General features: G+C 37.6%; 1 protein-coding gene across 1 annotated transcript in view; it reads left to right on the top strand.

Annotated features, from left to right (window-relative positions):
- HHIP (hedgehog interacting protein) overlaps window positions 1–17,412 on the top strand; it is a 66,912-nt gene extending 49,500 nt beyond the window's left edge. The window contains exons 8-13 of the mRNA XM_026042601.1: window positions 496–617; window positions 2,542–2,665; window positions 3,414–3,544; window positions 3,689–3,770; window positions 13,993–14,141; window positions 15,974–17,412. Coding sequence (XP_025898386.1) covers window positions 496–617; window positions 2,542–2,665; window positions 3,414–3,544; window positions 3,689–3,770; window positions 13,993–14,141; window positions 15,974–16,167 — 802 coding nt within the window. The 3' untranslated portion in view covers window positions 16,168–17,412. The remainder of the gene's footprint in view (window positions 1–495; window positions 618–2,541; window positions 2,666–3,413; window positions 3,545–3,688; window positions 3,771–13,992; window positions 14,142–15,973) is intronic.
- Window positions 17,413–18,611: the final 1,199 nt, after the last annotated feature.

The raw sequence follows: 18,611 nt of genomic DNA, 5'->3' as shown, positions 1-18,611 counted from the left end.
AAAAAAGGGAACAAATGAGAACATCTGGTGAAAGCTAAACAATAACAAGCAGAAGAGCAACACTAACTAAACAACACACAGTTCAGCAAATTAGGTGGGTGGTAGTACTGAAGTGACATTTAAAGTCATGTTTTGAAAAAATTTATAAATTCAACTCGTTCAGATAAGGACTTTTACAGTCCAAAATTTCTAGCCATATAGGCCAGCTCATTTAGCACTACTCATTCCAGCTGTTATTGAGCACAGTACATTTTACCACTATGAACAAATTCAGAGTTTTTTACTCCACATTTTATAGGGAAGGCTGCAGGGATAGGAATGGTATATAAACTTATGTATATGAAATTGATGCACTTGGGCATCAGTATGAAATAGGTCCTCCAAATGAGTAGGAAGCACAAAGAAATTTTAATTCTTCAGCGTTTTTTGCTTAATCCTATTAATAGGGAATTGTGCTTCATGTCTCACAGACTTTCTTGTATTTCTATTTCACAGATGCGCTGTGGATCGCCACCCAACAGATGTAAACCTCAATTTAACTATACTTTGCTCAGATTCAAATGCAAAGAACAGATCTTCAGCAAGAATCTTACAAATAATAAAGGGGAAAGACTATGGTAAGTTCTAACCGGGGCAAAGCCACTGGGAACAATAGGCTTCTGTGTCCACAGACAAACAGATGGAAAACACAAGACAATATATAAAGGACTGTACATACTTGATAGGTAACTTACTGCATAGGCAAGACAGGCTGCCTTCAAAAGACGGAACTTACAGAAAATATAGTACAAGTAGATAAAAGATGCTTGACAGAACCAAATTTGAGTGACTGAACTTTGTTCCTCATGGTATCTTACAGCATGTAAAAAACATTCAAGARATATGCTTTTACAGCCTGTCAAAGATCTCCCTGTTTGTTGCTGCATGTGATGGCTCATAAAGAAAAGATCTGGGAAAATAGGAAGTGATGGGAATGTATTCTTAGTCATTCACAAATAACCTTTTAAGAACCAGAATGTAAGCCTCATGTAATGTGCCTTCTATTAATGGAAAAAATAAAGATAAACAACAACTGACCAAAACCAAACAGGGAAATGACTGAACTCTGTTTAAATGTTACTAAAACGACCAACTTAGAAAAATGCACTATATTACTGGCTCATAATAATAGACTAGTGTTTAGATTAGATTGCAATAGGATAAACAAACCTAATCAGGGACTTATGTATTTTATGTGCTCTCCGAATCAGTATGACTGTCATTCATCATTTTTAATTTATCCTTAACGTTTAATACTCACTAAGACTCCTTGCTATTTCAGACAAGCCAGGTTACAGCTACTCTGAGCTGTTATCTGCCTTGGCTGAACACATAACAGCTTCTAAATTGATGGTAGTAAAGATGTTTGAAGGCATCAAGAAGTGACCATACACTGGAACAGAGCATTTGCAAGTGTTTATTTCACTCCCACATCTTCTCTCACCTGCGCTGTACTTGAAAGCAGAGGTTCTGTGCTGCCAGTACAATAGTCCCAACGTGTAATGCAACTGTTCTACTGTAGCTACAGTTGTATTTTTTGTATGCATAATGTAAAAGCCAAACCAAAGAATAATATTTGGTAAACCAYGGTTCCAACAAGATTTTGATTGCATCTTTACTGCGGGGTATGCTAAGCAATAYTGTGTCCATGCAGAACAGCTTGCCAATGTTAATACTATGCTCAAATGCCTAAATAAAAAGAGCACAACATTTTTTTGCTCCCTCATGTAATTTCAACCCCTATTGTTGCAAAATAATATGGGAAAWTTTATCAAGAACTTGAAGATAGAAAGCAAAGAAGAATATTCCTATAAAACAAAAAGCTCCACTGCTAGTGGTTTGGATTTGAAATTATATAGCTAGGATCTTAATTTGAGCCTGCTTTTACCATAAGCAGCATTTTGATTTCATAAATAGGAACATACATTGAGACATCCTTTAAGAGATTATTTCCTATGACCAATGTAAGAGTGTATCAACTGCAAAAGCAACATAGATGTTTGCACCATTAAAAAAACTGATTTTTGAAAGAATTCTCAAAGCATTAAATGGCTTGGAAAACAAGTTCTGCTGAAAATTACTGGAACTTGTCCCTTTAGATATTGAAAGGACTTTTCAGCAAAAGTGGCTTTGTTGCAATCATGAAGTTCAAGAGATCTGTTCTGCAGACTGGGTCGACACATAAAAGTTAATTGCAGTAATCTCCTCAACTCAAGTGAATGTAGGACCTAATCCTTAGACAGTTTTGTACTCCCCGCTTGTGCACATGGAAAAAARGTAGTAAGAGCCTTTCCATATCTAGACCCCCAATCCATTGTTTCGTAAACAACCTTTATTTTCATCTTCTGATTTTCTTAATACTTCATTTTCAGGTATGCTTCTTGAATTTGGGGAAATGTTTGAATGGAATTAAACCTTTATCTTGAAATAATAACACTTTCATAAACGTGAATCAAAACTCCAAACTGCATATGATCTAATGCTATGGTAGTTCCTTTCTAGAAAGTGAGCCCTCGCTTTTAGAATTCAAACCCTTCAGCAGCGGATCCCTGGTTGGCGGATTTGTCTATCGAGGCTGTCAGTCTGAAAGGCTCTATGGAAGTTATGTCTTTGGAGACCGTAATGGGTAGGTATCTTAGAATCTCAGTCTTAAACAAAAACCCATAAAAGCTATATTTGCTTATCCTGTGTAATAGCTATAACAGGCTGTATTTAGTTTCCCATATAATAGAACACCACCAGTCTTGCACATCATGGCTCCTGGCCATTTTAGCACTGTGTCTGCACAGATTAAGCTCTAGATTTGGATATGAAGTAGCAGGGTGTTCTGATGAATAGCAGTATACATATGTAACACATCTAATCCTTGGAAGGAAGTAGAGACAATGACACTAACATCAAGGCTCACTTAAGGTTTTAGTGCTGCAAACACTTAGATATATTATTTATATTCTAATAGGAATATATGTTAATAATGGAAATGTTTGCCAGAACTGGGGTTTGACTGATGGGAGATACCGAAAGCGTTCTGAGTTTCACGGAAACATCATTGATGGAGCACAATAATGAATGCTTTTCAAGTGAACAGACATTGTTTTCTCTTGCCAAATAGCTCAGTATTCACAACTGGCTATATATAGGATAGCTTGAACCCAATTTGGCAATGTTGGAGTGATGGGAAGGGAAATGCAGTGCTTTTTGAGCATTTGAAAAACACAAGGCAGGAAATTGTAAGATGATGAACCACTCAGATGAACCACTCAGATGCATCTATGGTGATACTTCCTGCAAGCGTTTACTTATTTATCTGGATGGTGAAAATTCCATATTCAAAATGAAACATAACAAATTGCTTTATGTGTTCTTGAATACAGAAATTTTTTAACGCTGCAACAGAGTCCTGTGACCAAACAGTGGCAAGAAAAGCCCCTCTGTCTTGGCAACAGCGGTTCGTGTCGAGGTTTCTTTTCAGGACCCATCTTGGGATTTGGTGAAGATGAGTCAGGTAAACACAAAAAACATTTACTAAGATGTAAGCCTTATAAACATTGTCTGCTAAATTCTTCAAATCCATAGTTAATGTTTGAAAAGAAAAAATCTACAGGCTATCTTTCAGGCGAACTGACCTATTGCATTGGCTTCTTAACAGGTGAGATATACATATTATCAAGCAGTAAAAGTATGACACAGCCTCACAATGGAAAACTCTACAAGATCATTGACCCCAAAAGGTAAGCACTGCATTACTCACTATCTTCTGTTCAACAAGTTAGAAAGCCAATGTAAATGTAGTTCTTTTCATGTAACTTTACTTTGTGACGCTTGAATTAAAAAAGAAGAGAAATTCTCAGAAGCAGAGAGCTTCCTAAATGCAAAGGTACCATCAGCAACAAGTGGTATAGATACTATAGTCATCACTGTGTCACACAAACTGAATGCCAGAATGAAGTGTGGCCTGCATTACCTTCCTGAAATTCTTAATCTTTGACATTAGTTCAAATGCAGGCCTCTCTCGCACTTTATTATGACATTATTTTTATGGTTTTCATGGAAGTTTAGGCATATTTAAAGCAGGCCCATATGGATCAGCACAGGTAGAAAATACTTTGGGCAGTTCAGTAGCTATGGCAGAGTCTACACAGCATCTACTGAGGGCAGTACACTGGGCCTCCTCCCGGGGCTGCTGCTGCCTTATGTGCCACTGCGGTGGGACAGCTCCCAAGCGAAGCTGTTCTGAAGGCTCCTGCTACCTGACAGAGCCTGYCCTGTATGCCCAACAGCTAATTTGACAGGACAAGTTAGAGCACAAGCTTCCTTGGGTCAATTCCAGCCTGACAATTTCAGTTTCTCCATAAGCTCTTTGTATAAACTCACTCTTCCCCAAGCATCCCCTGTTTTTCTTTTTTTTTTTGTCTTTTTCTGTCTTTTTTTTCCATGAGAGATACCACAAACTAAGAAGAATACAGAGGGCTGACTCCTCAGTCAGTGAATTATCACTGCTTACTGGTTTTCAATAATCTTTCACACTGCTGTATTTTACCTCTCGTGAGATTTGTAGCACAAAGCTAGAATCCAGTGACAGAAATCTCCCACCTTGGACTGGGTGCCAAAAATACACTTAATTTTTTAACAGTTCCTAACAATCAGTAGCTATTTCCAAAGACTTATATATTCCATCCAAATCATTTACAAGATACAGAAAAAATATGATCAGCATAATTATTACTAATTTGCCAGCTTTGAATTGAGAATAAGTGCAAATTAACAAAACAGAGTTTCTTGAGATACGATTATCTTCAAGCTCTTGGAAAGACAAGTACTGCTAAAAATAATATTAGGGAATCTGGAAAGACTGCCCAAGGCCAGCCCCCTCCACAGCCCAGTGACCCCAGGAGCAATAAGAAAAAGTGATAAACAGACACTCACGTTAGCTGCAGAAATACAATTTTCTTCATAATGGAACCTGCTGCTCTCTCAGTCCAAGCCTGTAGAGCATCCTGCAAAACACAGAAAAAAACACAAAATGAAATGGGCAACAGAAATTACATTGGTTGCATTAATTATTTTATCCCCATCAGATTTCACAAAAGCAACTTAAGAATTACTACCTGCCTATTCATATGGCATCTACTTCATCATGTTTCCCCATTTGCATCGTAATTAGGTTTCCATTTTTGCTTTTGCTGCTGACTGTTTAGAAGAGTAATTTATTTTCTCATCAGAATTTAAATTCAAAAAGTTGTTACTGGGACAACACGTGAATTAAACCCTGAACCTGGAAGCATATTGTACTATAAGTTACTGTAAAGTTTCAGTGATTTATAATCACACTAGCCAGATCTACGACAATTAATTTGGAAGCAGATGTTACTGCAGGTTACTGCAGTCTGTCAGTCAAGGTTCTTACAAGGCTTTATTTATGTCTTCTGGTATTAAAAACATTTTTGTGGAACAAAACGTGCCATTCTTATTTGGATTGTTTAGTCTGTTGGTGTATGGTTTTAAGTGAATTTTACACCTTAAATCCACTATTAGTATCTAATTACATGGGGCTGCCTTGTTTGACCTTGGCTTTTTGTTCTTGTTACCTCTTCCAGTAGGGTGGTCTTCAGCTGACATACCTGAAAGGCCAGACCTCCCATTGCTGCCCTCACGCTTGGCTGTTCTCACGCATGGAAAAGGCTCGAGCCTGTGCTCGCTTACTGGTGAAAGTAACCAGAAAACTAGAGGATTCTTTTTGTAAATTGGCACAGTTTTGAAATTAAACAGACTGTGGCAAAGGGATATAGTTTTTCATAAGATGTTTTAGAAATGTAGGATAACTTCCATTCAGGCAAAATTTTTGTTTTATTTTTCAATCTCCTGCCCTCACTGGTCTTTAGGGGAAAGATACTTAGTTACTTGCACACATGAGCACTGCAAGTCAACGTACCATTCCCTGCCAGGTCATATTACGTGTGTCAACAATTTAAAAATTCCATGGCCTCAGTAAATGCTCACGTAAAGCTTTATGAACAAAACATTACGTGTTATCACATACTAATTTTTGTGCATACTATTATTTTTTCACTCCTTCCAGTCTTCTCCATGATAGGTGTCTTACACCATCAAATAAAGGTGTAAAGTCTAGCACAGTCAACTTTACAGAGAAGGAAATATAGCTGCTACAGGAGGACTGTGAGCATCAGATATAAATAAAGTCATSAAGGAATTGATTTGTCACAGCTTAGAAAACTCCCTGCTTGCTAAGACCTGGTGTGGATGGAGCAGTGTAAAGGAAATCTATTGTGATCTTTGTGGCAACCTCTTGCTGGAAATTAATCACTTAATGCAAGCAACAGTAGTAATGGGTAAATTGCTGCAACTTTATAAAATTACTCTTTTATCCCAGATAATAAATATTACATGCATTTGGGGTGGTTTTTTTTTTTTTCTTTGATCTTTAGAGAAAACTATTACATAATCAACTTACTCTGAAAAAGAATCGTGGCCATGAGTTTCTTGTCTCAAACACAACTTAAGAAAGAAAACTACTACTTGGATATTGCCAAAGGTAGAAAAATTTTCAGGAAAAGGGTTCTTAAAACATTGGAAGATGAGAGGAAGAGGGCAAAATGTTCTCACCTTTTGCACACATCTTCAACAATCAGTAACAGGAAAGAAAGTCTTAACCTAAAAAAATCCTTCATATGTAATAAAAATGAGGTGGTGTTGGGACAAAGAGATAAATATGATCAACACTGAGGATCTGAATACCTCCACCTCGAAGGCAGTTGGAGTCATAGAAGCCAAGGTACCACGGGGAACCTTTGTTCAGTTCCTCACCCCTCTGTTTCCTAATGCTTCATCTCACTGCTGAAGAGCAGAGCCTCTCATCACGAGCACATTACGCAGCAATCCTTCACTTCCTACCCAGGGCATTTTAAGAATAGGTTAATACTTGGGACTTCTCAGGAAAAGAAGTGATGAGTCTCCCAAAAAAATTAAAATCAGAATTTAAACAGTAAATACGGTACATGAGGTGCTACAAAATACACATATACTGCCTAATGCCAAAACTTATGTGGGTGGGGAGAATCACAGCTAATAGCTTATTTAGCCTTTGGCTTAGAGAATATCTGGGAAACCTTAACAGTTACAAACATTAAAATAAAATAAAATAAAATAAAATAAAATAAAATAAAATAAAATAAAATAAAATAAAATAAAATAAAATAAAATAAAATAAAATAAAATAAAATACAGCATTAGGTAAATTAGTTAAAAGAGCAAGCAAAAGAAAAATTTGACAAGTTAAGCCACAACTCTAAAAATACATCCAATCTTCGGGAGACATCAAACAATTTAATGTATAATACACCGAGAAGGAAAGTACTTTCAAGCATGATAAACTATTGAGGATAAAAGAGAAAAGACGTATTTTGCATTATAACACAGTGTTAGTGGGATACTTTCTCAAATACTCAAATACTTTCTTCTCATGTATACTTTTCTCTGTTTCTACAAGTATATACCAGTATCAATTGCAAGCACATTCATACACCCATAGGAAAGAAATGGTAAATAGTGATACAGAAATAGTGATAAGTCCAAATTAAAATKATCAAAACAAATCAGGAAACATAGCTGCCAAAACAGAAAAAGTAGTGCTTTTGTAGCACTACTGTAAGAAGAGAAAATCAGCTATTGACAACGCAAAAAAGAGCATATTTAGACAACAAATATGTGTTGATAGGTTCATATCAACCGTAATTTAAACATAATATTACAGCTCTCTATGAAAGCCACATTTTAAAAGACAGGAACAGATCAAGAAGTAAAGTAAGAAAATAAACTTTGGAAGGCGGCAGGCCAGGCAGAATGTAGCTTTGTTAGGCTTCTTTCAGAACACTTAGGTTATGCTCACTTTTCTCTTTAGSTGAGTTATAGATAAAAGGAAAGAGATTCAGAGAATACACAAAGTGAAAGACAATGCAAAGGACTCCCATTTAAGAGAGGAGAATAAAAGCAGATTGCCCAGAGAAGTTTACAGGAGCAGAGCCCTCCTCTGCTGTATCCACTGTGAAGTTTCAGGTATTTGTCGCTGTTGGGACCATGATTCCAAACCCAGGGAATCTGGGATACTGTATGCGGGACCAGTGTGGCTCCCCGTGACTAGCAGTTAACTTCGGCAGCAGAGAGTAGAGCTTAATTAAATGACCTTGCATATGCTGGAAGAATAATCCCTCCTCTTCTCCATATGTATAACACTTTATAGATCTGGATTTCAGTATGTTTTGTATCAGCAGCTAGAACTGCTGCTTTCTTTTGGAGTGAAACTTGAACCCAATTCAAACCATCTCATTCCTCTTTCATGCCCCTCCAAAGTATCTAATTCTTCTTATCATCCTTTCCATCATCACCTTCTGGGATTTCCACTATCAGCGAATATTTCCAAACAGATTGATTTCAAACCTTAGGGGACAACATCTAGGCTTTTTCTCATTTTTACCTTCTTAGGGCTCTTTTCAAGACTCTTGGTGATTTTTAGTACGACAGTCAGGAATTTGATAGGAAGGCAGAAGGAGAACATTTAGGAGAGTGTAGGCTTCTTGTAGACTTCAGTTACAGTGGGAATGGAAATGCAGAAACACCCACTGGTGGACTAATCTCCATAACAATATTCAGTCCTGAAGGCTTATGGATATATTGTGAAGCTACTGCTTAAAATTGCCCACAGAATGCGGCAGTTTTGTTGGTGAATRCTCTCACCAACCCAGGTGGGCCGTATTTCTTTCTGCTCAGAAAGTTACTATCCTCTAAGTCATTTCAGGGAATGAAAAGTCAGAATTAATGTCTAATTATGTTTAGTTTAGCCTTAGCATGCAAAATTCTTATCTCATTTACCTACCTACATGCAGTTACTATTCCCATAAGAGACACTAAAGAGAAATTAGAGCTTTTTGTGAATACCAGTCTAGAGAGTTTTGCTTTACAGAAGTACTTCACAAAACCCTCTTTGTAACCATGATGGAAAAACCTGAGGATTTTTTTAATCACATCACAGCTCGCTGACTGTAAAAGTTTTTGTTTTTGTTTTTGTTTTCCATTTTCTTAGTCCTCCCAGCGCTGCTTGTTAAAGAGCATGCTCCCTTTTTACCGCTTTATAAGGAAAAAATAGCTCAGTCGATCTTTTGCTTATTTTCTGGAGCCTGCAGGAAGCCTCTGCCACCCTAAAGAAAGTCATACATAATAGAGCAGCTTTAGCCCAGTAAGCCAGTCCTTCCCAATTCATCAGTCAAAGTGTTATGCAAGTGGCCCCCTAAATTGATAAATTCCCACAGTGCCTGTTGACCCAGCTGCCAAGTGCTCATGCAGCAGGTGTTGTTTTCATGACCACCCTGACAGTAATACAAACTGTTTAGCAGTTGCATTGACCTCTTAGCTATTAACATTGATACAGGCTTCACTAGGGACTAGTTTTCAAACATGACAGAATTTCTTAAGACTAGAGGTCATGAACATGTATACCATATAAGAATGAATTTGATATGCTGCTGAGTTTAAATCTTAAAAGCTGTGAGTTTTTTTCCACATTATTCCCAAGTAGTAAATCTGGAGACAAGTAACGAGCTTTTGGCATCTTTCCCAGGACTAAAGGTATACTTTTTAATTTTAGAAACTGTACCTGAAGAGATGCTATATTTATTCAGTGACAAGTAGTAAATTACAGTGACACAGAACTWTTTTTTTCTTGAAATTCTCTCTTTCACAGGGAAAAAAAAAGAAAAAAAAAGTATCACATTGTGGTGGGACACTTAGACATCATTTTAACACTGACTAACTTGTATGCAGTTAACTGAGGGATAATACTTTTTCCATATATTTTGTACCACAATCARGATTTCTGTGACCATGCCTCTTGCTTGAATTTGAACATTTATAGGAATTCTGCATGTTTTTCTTTTTTTTCTCCACTTCAGCAGGAAAGTATAAATTTTGAATATTGTGTCACCAGCAGGATGAGAGGAATTTTGCGCTCCGTTCAGTACCATTATGTTACTGCTGAACTCACCCCTCCATGTGCGCTGATTTACGCATGTGTAACAGGCCAGTGCACACAGCAGCTAAATCACTCTGCTCACTGAGTGCAACTGTGCAAAGATGGACTAGAGACAGCATGAAACACTAAGAACTCTGCTCTATGATGAATTTTGATCTATTAAAACATGCCATATTTTGGTATGCCGTTGCTCATCTTAACTAAGAGTAGAGGCTGCTTTTCGATACCAACTACAGTAGTGCAGTAAAAATTATTTGCTACATTGTATGGTCAAGAAATCTCCATTTACTGAGTGTGTGGGTGCAGGGACCCAGGAAGGGCCCCAGCCCCCAGTGCCACTTTTCCTCCATGTTCCATACATCTAGAGTTGTCACACAGTCCCATGAAAGGGTGTTTTAACAAGTAAGATATACTGTACTCTACTGTATACATGAACAGCTCTTTAAGATAACTAGAATTGTACAGACCATATAAATAGCCATTATCGGCCGCATTTTTGGCTGACTTACTGCAGGCCAAATACTGCTTACTGTAGGAGTAATCAAGCTGTGCCCTTGAGAGTTTTACAGATTGAGGAAGACAAGGAAAAGAATTCTCCCTGGCCCATCGGGTGGCTACATTTATCTGCCTTCATTTTCCAAGTCAAGAGCCACAGCAAAGCACCAGCTCTATAAACATACTCATACACTTGTCTAAGTGCTGGAAAGATCGGGGCCCAACAACCACATTCAAGACTGACTTTCTCTCGATGAGATTCAGTTCAAGCGCTTACACTGCGCCTCAAAATTTCCACCCCTTAAAGCCCTAGGAATGCAGAACAAAGTGTTTGGGGCAGGGATTTTTTCCTGTTACGTGTTTGCGCCACAGCATTCAAATCCTGAGAAAGAAGTGCGTCTTCTCCCATAATACAAACGGGGAAAAACAAGGGCTTTTTCCTACACTAAAAGGATTCTGTTGCAGCTGCATTTGTAATACTCTTGTCCTAAGGCACTCTGCCAACCAGCATTTTTTCCATCTGTGTTTCTACTCCACCCCACCATTAATAAATATTATTCGAGGCTGAGGAGTGCAATTTATTGATTGATGGAAGAATAAAAGGCAAGGTTACATTCACATGTACCAAGAGCTGTAGGCAACTTGAAAGCATAAAAGAGGCCAGCCATGCTTTGGCGGATACAAAAAAAAAGTAGGATTTCTTTCTCCCTAGTTAAATATAAATAAAAAGAACCTAACATTCCAACAGTATCGTGGACAATTGCTGCACATCTTTCAAGAAAAATAAAGCATTATCTTCACAAATRATGTATTTATGGGACTGGTAAGGTCACTCTTTGCTAAAGATATGCTTCTGGAGCTCTCTCCCAGGAGATACACAAGATGACAAAAAGACTCCCATTTAAAGTAACTGGAAATGGGCTTTAACAGAGACAGTGAAGATAGCAAGTTGCCTTCTACACAGACAGCTGTAAAGAAACAACTCAAGTTGAGACCTTACCCTTTGCAGCGCTAGGATTAGAACACACAGCTTTTGATTATAAATCTAAACAAGCCTCCTATGAAAACGACTGAGGCAGCAACACCGGGATTTCACTTATCATTTTGTGGAACTTTTCAAACCAACATTGTCCCTGAGCCTCCCGCATAGTTTGTAAATACGCGAACTGTGAATCCACTCTGTTCCAGAGACAAATGCAAGGAAATCTGTGCTAAGCACTAGCAAAACGCAGGGCAGATCGGGGGAAAAGATGCAACCTGGCCTGCCGGGACGGGCTTCGCGGGCATTAGCCCTGCCTGCTTGCTTTGCTTATAAAGCTTTACCTCGTCTAAGATTACTTCAAATCACCCCCTTGTGCATAGAAATATCTGTTCAAAATCCTACCAGAACATGGGCTGCACTGATACTGTAGAAAGGATGTTAGTTTTATTCCTTTGAGTTTATTTTTTTCTTCTATACTTCCTCTACCATCATTTCTCCTCTTTTTCCTGCCATAGTTTTCCCTACCTCCATCTTACTCCTCCTTTCTCTACTCCAATACCTCTCTTTTTTTTTTTTTTTTTTTCATATCTAGGAATATATATAGAATTTCAATAACTTCCACTTTGATAGGCTAATCAGTGTACAAGGTGCTATGCCAGCTAATTGCATATGATTTTATTTTTTACTGTCAGTGTGAGTATAATGAGAAATGTTATTTTCTGTTTTATTCTCACTACATCATAAAATTTTGTTTTGCTTGGATTCTAGTTGGACACTTAGCCAAATTTTAAGTAAGCTCTCCTTGAAAACATTACAATTTTTTTCCTGCAGATTTCAAACTTCGGAAAATATGGTAGTAGCTCAAAGTATCTCCTTGAGAATGGATTATTTTATATTTGCCACTAATTAATTTAGTTTACCATCATACTTCTATTCAATTACTTGTTTAGGTCTCTCTGGAGTTCCTCATGCTTCTCTCTCAAGTTATTCCTGTGCAATTAAACCCACCATTGGGACAAACTGGTACCTGCAGTAGGGACCTGTAGCCTCCCACTAGTCTCTAACTGCAAAATTCAGAGAGCAGATAAAATCAGTGGTCAGTATGGTGAAATACAGCTGAATTAATATATGTATAAATGTTTTCAAGTTGCATCAACAGTTAAGTCAGAAAACACTATAGCTATTTCTTTGTTAAGGAACATAACACTGTGGTTTGTAAATAAATTTTTAAAAAAAGTCCTTGGAAATCCTAAGTATTTTGTATGGATTGACATAAAACTTGCATTACATAAGACCTGATACCAAGAACAAACAACTCCTCAATTCCTCCCCCCAAAAAAACAGTATTAGAAATAAACTGTCAGCTAGTTAAACTTGAATTTTGTCCAGGTATAGTATTCCCTTAAATAAGAATCAAATATACATTYCAAATACAATTTCACAAGAGAAAAACGAAAATTAAAAACGTGCAATGTCAAATCAAATTTGTAAATGGAGGCAAAATCATTGTGCATATCATAGTGCATGACATAAAACTCGCTGTTCAGATTATTTTCAGGGTACAATTGGAAATATAAAAGTTAGTTAGAAAAGTCAAAAGGTACAAGCAAAAATACCATCAGATTCTGGACTGAATTATTCATGCTCTCTAAAGAAAAAGGTATATATTCAGTTGAATTTAGCTTGTATGACAGTGAGTTCTTAAATAAACAAAATATGAAAAAAAAAAAAAAAGAAATGCTGTAATTTTAATTTTTTAAGACATATACTGAACACCACATACTGCCATAGCTTAACTTTGCCATGAGAGCAAGAGAGCTTTTCAGGTTTATTAAAATCTACTTAGGGTCTAGCTGGATGAAAATTACCCTCTTGAGTTCAATCCAAARTCTTTTCATCGGCGAGTCCTTGAGCTCTGCAGATATATACTGTCTGTGATGTGCTCTTCAGCAATCTATTTTTGCCAGCTGCAACCTTCACAAAATCTCAGGGACTATTATTTAATCTTGTAGAAGACCTCCAAAGGAAGTCACAGGAAAGCAGAATAGACCGTACTACATTTTTCTGTAGTGTAACATGCCATCACTGTTTTTTCTGGTGTTTTTGAGAAAATATCAATCCTAGAATAGAGATTTCTCCCACTGATATTGGAAAAGAGAATTGGGCAGGYTATTACTAAAACGAACCAAATTTGCATATCCCATTCATTGTCAGTATCCTTCTAAATAAAAGCAGCCCTCATATTAAGAGATGAAGTTTTTTCTTTTTGTATTAGTCTGTGCAAAGCTGTACACATTCCTCCAGAATCCACTTTAAGTAGCCTTAATATTAATAATGACTGAAAACTTCAACCTTGTGTTTCACGTGCAAAAGCAGTTTCTGTCCTTGACCCTTACTTTTAATGGTTATGTTTGGTTCGTGTATTTTCATACAGACCTTTAGTCCCTGAAGAATGCAAAAGAACAGCTCAGTCTGCACAGACACTGACATCTGACTGCTCGAGGCACTGTCGGAACGGGCACTGCACTCCCACCGGAAAATGCTGCTGTAATCCAGGCTGGGAAGGAGAGTTCTGCAGAACTGGTTCGTATAAAGATTCATGGCAACAAGTGAAAAAAGCACTGGCATGTCATAAACTTACCCTCAATAATTKGCTGAGGAAAATTCTCAGTATGTGTCATTGACCATTAGTTTTAGAATACCATAAGAGAGATGCTGATCTCATKAGTAGTGGGTGCAAAATTTACATGAGTATAATAAATGATAGCTATAAACAAAATATCTACTGCAACATGAACCATGAACAGAATGCAGTTAATAGCAAAGTGCTCATKTTTTTTCATCCATATTGTAAAATAAAAGGAAATGTAAGTGATATATATTCAATTTCCATACATTCAGCTCACTTGTACAATATCATTATTGTCTGAGTCAGACAGCAGTACCTAGTTATAAGAGATTATTAAATCAGACCTCCAGGTTATTATTTTGCCTGTTTTAATCTTTGTGAATTGAATGCAGCTATTTGAGTTTTGATACTTATTTATTTTTGATCCTACAAAATAAAACGTCTCTAATTTGTTAGAGAACTCCATACACAACTTACCACAAACTAGTTAATAATCAGGAAATTATTAGCCATGATAATTAATCAAGATGCTTTTATTAAATCCTACCTTGTTGCTGCAACTTAGCTTTTAAAGCTACTTGAATGAGTGACTGTGATTAAACGTGGTGTTGAGTAGGCCACCAAGGCGACGAGCTGAGTGAACAGGCGGCCTTGCGGGCCACAGCTGCGCTCCAGGGTCCCACCGAGCCACTGCTTGTGCCTGGGCTCGCTAAGTCAGCCTGTACCAGCAAGCCTGGCTACCAGAAGCTGCTATTTATGTGCCACTCTGCAGTTCTTGCCCAAGTGGCGTGCAAAGTAAACTCTTCAGTGTGAAAACAAACATATCTTGAAGGATCTGTTTTGCTTAAAAATATTACAGCTCTATGGTAAGAGTTTCATACATGCARCATACACAAAACCTAAAGAATGATATTTAGACTGAGGAGCTCTCTTCACTGTACCCCACACAGCACTTAGCAGAGATTCCAAGCTTTACAGTTTAAATAAGAAAAAGTATTTATGAGGCATCAATTTCYTTCTCAGATCACTAAGAAACTCATAAATATAATCAAGACAATTCACTATATACCCTATATTACAAATCTCTGTAAATATGTATTATAGATCTCTTGCATTAGATAACACTGAAGAGGTGTTGCAAAAAGAAAGTTGCTTTACCCCAGTGCAACGACTAAGCCAGGAGAAAATTCTTCCGCAACAAAAGTTATTCATTACTGCTCTTACTAACATCAGTGAGAATTTAATGTAGCATTTAAATTTCAAAACTTAAAGAARGCCGAGCAGACTAGAACTCTGTGGGTATATTGTCTGGCATCTATGGAAGAGAAACGAAAGACTTCCAAGCTTGCCGGACGTTTTGACTTGCCAGCAGAAGGAATGGCATGAGGCAGAGCACCTCTGCCCACAGCTGTGCCTACAGTCTAGTGCAACGAGWTGCATTTGCAAGTGATAACAGGTATTTGGAGCCTAAAAACTGTTGAATCTCCCACTCCAAAATCATACCTGGTAACTGGATATATTCCAGAATTTTCTGTTTGAGTTTCATGTCCGTCCGTACGATGTTCTTTCAGGCATACAAAACCAGTTACTTCCTTTCCTTAAAACTTGAAAAAATACACCTCGCAGCTTCTGACGTTTCATCCTCCTTTGGTATTTTTTAGCTTATGTCTTTGCCATTATCCAATTGTAAAGAAAAGTAGTTCTCACGCCAGTACATGTTGTACCTTTTCTGCTCTCTGTGAGATTCGAAGCATTAATGAGACTATTGCTGTTGTTTTACCCGCAGCAAAATGTGACCCAGCCTGTCGACATGGAGGTGTCTGTGTAAGGCCTAATAAGTGCTTGTGTAAAAAAGGCTATCTCGGCCCCCAGTGTGAACAAGTGGATAGAAACATCCGAAGAGTGACAAGGGCAGGTATTCTTGATCAGATCCTAGACATGACATCCTATTTGCTGGACCTAACCAGCTATATTGTATAGTTTCTGGGACTATGTGGAAACTACACTTTCAACGGGCATTTATTTTGAAAGCTGTCATTTTTTTAAAGACTGTTTTCCTGCAACAAATACTGGTGATTTGATTTACTTTATTAATTTAACTATAATACCCAGAAATGTGCAGATAAATTCTTTGCATGTGTGCAAATATTTCTGTACATTGGCACAGATGTATAGATACCCAATACGTACACACATACACATGCACACACTCTCACAAATACGGTTTTGCAGCTAGTGGAATTTTTTATATATATTTCTTCATGAGAAATAGTTTACACAGCGATTCCACTGTAAAGCACACGTTCATCAAGGACTTTCATGGTGTTGTAAGGGATTCTTTGGCATCCCAGAAACCTTGTGTCTGCACCAAGCGGAGCATAGCAATAGGAGAGCAGTTTTGAAATATCACCATATAAAATTGCTGGATTTAATAAAATCCAGGTGTAACAGTTTCTAAGGTAAAAGGAACTACATTGTGAGACAGTATTTCAGATCTCCTTAATGCGTTCTTATGTAGGCAGTTCATTGTAAGATTGTAACCTTCACCTTCGTCCATGTAACTCCATTACAGAATGTTATGCATTTCTTTATCTAGCATAGATGCAGAAATCCGGTTATCGCAGCTTAATATCAAGACTGTTTCAAGTGTTTAATAATTAAATTATATTCGCATATTTCAAAACCAGTCATACTAGAAGGTCTGCTTTTTATCATATATTTTATTTAACAATGGGCACTGGGTTCATGTTACATATTTATATTATTTTATTTTATTTTTATAATATAGACATCACCTAGATGAGACAGCTTTACCATGTCCTGTAAAATACTAAAGTTACATTTTTCACCAACTTAATTGGAAAGACGGGGAATGAGAGAGCAAACACACTCTTAAATGTGTTGTGGATCTAATCTAGAAATGTATCCTTATGTCAACTTGTATTCATTTACGACGGATGAAAAGGCAACCACCAACCAATCACAATAAAATGCCAGCATATCATAAAAATGTTCATAAAGTGATTTTCACTGTGACAGGACGGGCCAGATTACCCATGATTAGACTGCTACAGATCTCACACTGAATGGAAGGAACTTCACTGGACGAAAGCTCACTTTAGCACATCTTGGTTGCATAAGATGTCACTTGTACAAAACGTTATATGACAATTATTGCCAAATATGGTTTTAAATGTAAATGTTCTTTGAAGAGCTAACATAATTTTTTTTGTAAATGTATCAATAAATATGATGTACATGCTATAGTCAGGTTTTTTAAAGTATTACTATCCTAATTAGAGGTTATCTTCAGAATCGGTGCCCTCTCCTCTCCTGCTCTGTGACGTTCCTGGCAGGGTTTCTTGGCTCTGCTTGCCTCCCCTCGGGCTCCTCTGCACTATGTGGGAATAGTGCAGAGGGAAGGGAGCAGCCGCAGCGCGCGCACGTTGCCCATCTGCAAGCTGCTGCTCCAGCCTCGACACTTCACAACCTTGCAGGCAACAGCGTCTAAAATGCTTTAGCCACATTACTCTCCAGCAAGGAAGTCTCTGGGGCAGCGACATGTAACTAGTTTTCCTTTATGGAAAACTATCCGTCTGTAATTTGGTAAAAATTAACTCTTTACGTAGAGCAGGGCTGATGTTTGTATTTATCTGTGTTATTTCAGTTATGGGGAACAGAGAATTGCATTTCCCTTGCCTGTACGTTTGCTTGGGTCTCCAATGACCTCATGCCAAATGGAAATTGGTTGAGAAATCCTGGTTAAGTGCTCCGTGAACAATAGGCTGCGTAAAAACTGCATGCATAATTTGGCACAATGTAGATCCAACTGACAGTCCATTGAAAGACATCTCAGGATTAAATGAGCATGGAGACCAAATTGCCCTCTCACCCCAGAAAAGGGTGGTCCCTTATAGTCACACCAAAACTTCATTGGCTCAGCAGTGTGACCAATCTCAAAATGAACCCTGCAGTAGCATCTGTAGGTTAATAGCAGCTCTTTGTTTCCGCTGCTTTCTGCCTTTAGTCTTCTTCCTGAATTCCATCACAAAAAGTTTTACAATTAAAAAATGTCCTGACAACCATTTTTGTAAATTGACCTTACCATCTAATCTTTCGTTATTCAACGTGGGTGACAAAAACGCGAACTTCTCATGAATGAGCCAGCTGCCTGAATCTGTCAAATTGTGCAGTCTTACTACACATTAGACTCTTCATAAACAGCAAAGAAAGAAAACTGTCACTGAAATATTTTAGCAACATCTAAGTAACTGACAGAGATAACATCTTTAACACCTTCTTTAATGAAACATTTGAGAAAAAAGAACCCAATTTTAACCCAGTTGTGACTAATATTTTCAGTAACCCCCTGGGGAGATGTGATAGCTCTTTTCACACCACTCAGTTCCTAGAGGCTTTAGTGG

This window comes from Nothoprocta perdicaria, unplaced genomic scaffold, assembly GCF_003342845.1.
Source record: "Nothoprocta perdicaria isolate Ctin4 unplaced genomic scaffold, notPer1 scaffold_31, whole genome shotgun sequence".
Taxonomy (NCBI): domain Eukaryota; kingdom Metazoa; phylum Chordata; class Aves; order Tinamiformes; family Tinamidae; genus Nothoprocta; species Nothoprocta perdicaria.
Note: the sequence above shows the minus strand (reverse complement) of the source record. Positions and strands in the feature narration are given on the sequence as shown.